We start from the raw sequence: 1,947 nt of genomic DNA, 5'->3' as shown, positions 1-1,947 counted from the left end.
GTTAATGCAAATGACGGAAATGTACACAAACGTACATGAAACACAAGTTGCAGGGCCTATTTGTGTTATTTTTCAAGCTTATGTATGGAATTGTACATCCAGTGCAAGTTTATGTATTACAAGTGTAATTAACTCATAACTATTCCCTACGTTCCATAATTCTTGTCCTAAAACCACGGCAAGAATTATGAAACAGAGAGGATACCGTTGATCTGTGTTTGATGTCGCTTCTTCAAGGGGCAGGTATCCTTGACTCTGCCCAACTAAGGATAAATATGTAGGGCCAAAACTGACGTAAAACCCACAGAAGGAAACGCCGTAAAAATAACCAGCATACGAATTTATGCCCCTGTCTAACAGACAACGGTTGGTACGTAAGACGCATTTCTCTAGCTAAATCTGTAGTTTGGTAGGCCAGCAGAAAAGGAATGATGAGCAATATTAACATGGCATCGGAAACCGGACGACCTACTGAAGCCAGCACCATATGTAAGCCAAGGGCAAATGCAACAGTCAAGCTGGTGAGCGAACTCGAGGTCAGGAACACAGATACCTGGAAGTACATCCGGCGGATTTGCAGTTTAACCATGGACATGCCTGAGAACATGAGGCAAAGTGTAGCTACCGAGGAGCAGATGAAAGTAAGCGTGTTGGCCATCATGAATGCATCGAAATACCACGCACCTAAGTGTCCTGATATGACACCGGGGCTATTGTTGGTTGCTTTGACTGCTGATGGTAAGGCGAAGGTTGCACCGAATGTCATTGTTGTGATGAGTACCGAGCCAATGCCAAGTGTGCGGGTGGAATCAGTCAACTGATCTGAGTCTTTTTTCTCTTCATCCTCTTTTTTCTTACGGTTTTTCTTTCCATCCTCTATTTTGCCACGCTTCTCCAAATCATTCCCTTCTTCTGATCGATTCTCTTCATCTTTTAGGCTTGACAACTCATTCTGTATGCAGAGTTGTTGAACACGATCTCCCCAGAATCTACCATGCCTAGCTCCGGCATCCCTGAGTGTCTTGTATATCACGTTCTCCGGATTCTGCAAAAAACAATAATTAAGAAACATAGTTTTACCTTATTCATTTATAAAATTAACTAGTTTGAAGCATGCATGCGGAAGATAGATTAATACCATTGCATAGGAAAAATTTGTGAGAGTCTTCTTGCTCCTTGCTAGATCCAGCGGAGTTTCATCCTTTTTGTTTCTTACATTTAATAATATTTTTGGATTCCGCATGAGATGACAGAAGATTACTAGATTCTCAACCTCCACAGCTAGGTGTAGTGCGGTGTTGCCATCATTGTCCCGAGCATTCACTACTGGCGCAAAAACTGGTTCTTGACAAGCATATTTTACTATACGGTGGACCTTGTTCCGGACAGCAATGTGAAGTAAAGATCTCCCCTGCTTATCACGAAGAGCGACGCAACCACGACACCTTTTGAGGAGAATAAGGATAGCGGCCATCCTATCCATCAAGGCAGCAATGTGTACAGGTAACAAACCATTCTTATCCTTCTCATACGCTGCATGTGGGTTAGCATCAAGTATACGCCATGTTGCATGTTTCTCCAACCCATGCCACATATTGGGGAAATCCAGACAATATATACGAAGGTTATCTTCAGACTGCGCCGAAACCAAAGTGTGAAGAGGGGTGCTGCCATTTTTGTCCTTGTCTTTGCTAAGATCCTTGTTCCAATCTAGTAGCATTTCTACCATACCTGCTATTAGGCCTTTTTGGTTAGAAAAAACAATACCAAATGATGGAGGAAAAAAGCTTAAAAGCCCCACGCAAATTTGGAGTTCATCATGAAGGTAAGAAGTATTGCAAATTTGAAGTGAAAGCTTTGGTGGATATATTTGCTAGTTTTTTCCGTTTCTTGTTAGTGTTCAATTGTTTTCTTATTGTCTTTTTTCAGGCTCTTAGTTGGTTGGAA

The 1,947-nt window shown here is 41.9% G+C and overlaps 1 protein-coding gene across 1 annotated transcript; it reads right to left on the bottom strand.

Moving 5' to 3' along the window:
- Positions 1-393: 393 nt before the first annotated feature.
- On the bottom strand, positions 394-1,729 carry LOC119357446 (ankyrin repeat-containing protein At2g01680-like). The gene is made up of 3 exons (XM_037624397.1): positions 1,139-1,729; positions 473-1,045; positions 394-399 (listed from the first exon to the last, which is right to left on the bottom strand). The coding sequence occupies exons 1-3, from the start codon at positions 1,727-1,729 to the stop codon at positions 394-396; spliced, it is 1,170 nt and encodes a 389-aa protein (XP_037480294.1).
- Positions 1,730-1,947: the final 218 nt, after the last annotated feature.

This window comes from Triticum dicoccoides, chromosome 2A, assembly GCF_002162155.2.
Source record: "Triticum dicoccoides isolate Atlit2015 ecotype Zavitan chromosome 2A, WEW_v2.0, whole genome shotgun sequence".
NCBI classification, from domain to species: Eukaryota; Viridiplantae; Streptophyta; class Magnoliopsida; order Poales; family Poaceae; genus Triticum; species Triticum dicoccoides.
This window is presented reverse-complemented; position numbering and strand designations above follow the sequence as displayed.

What these genes read in the sequence shown, in the direction of transcription:
- LOC119357446 (XM_037624397.1), bottom strand. Translation starts at nt 1,729, where the DNA reads ATGGTAGAAATGCTACTAGATTGGAACAAGGATCTTAGCAAAGACAAG. An exon ending in CAAATTTTTCCTATGCAATG is followed by an intron (nt 1,046 to 1,138) that starts GTATTAATCTAT and finishes TGTTTTTTGCAG; the next exon opens with AATCCGGAGAACGTGATATA.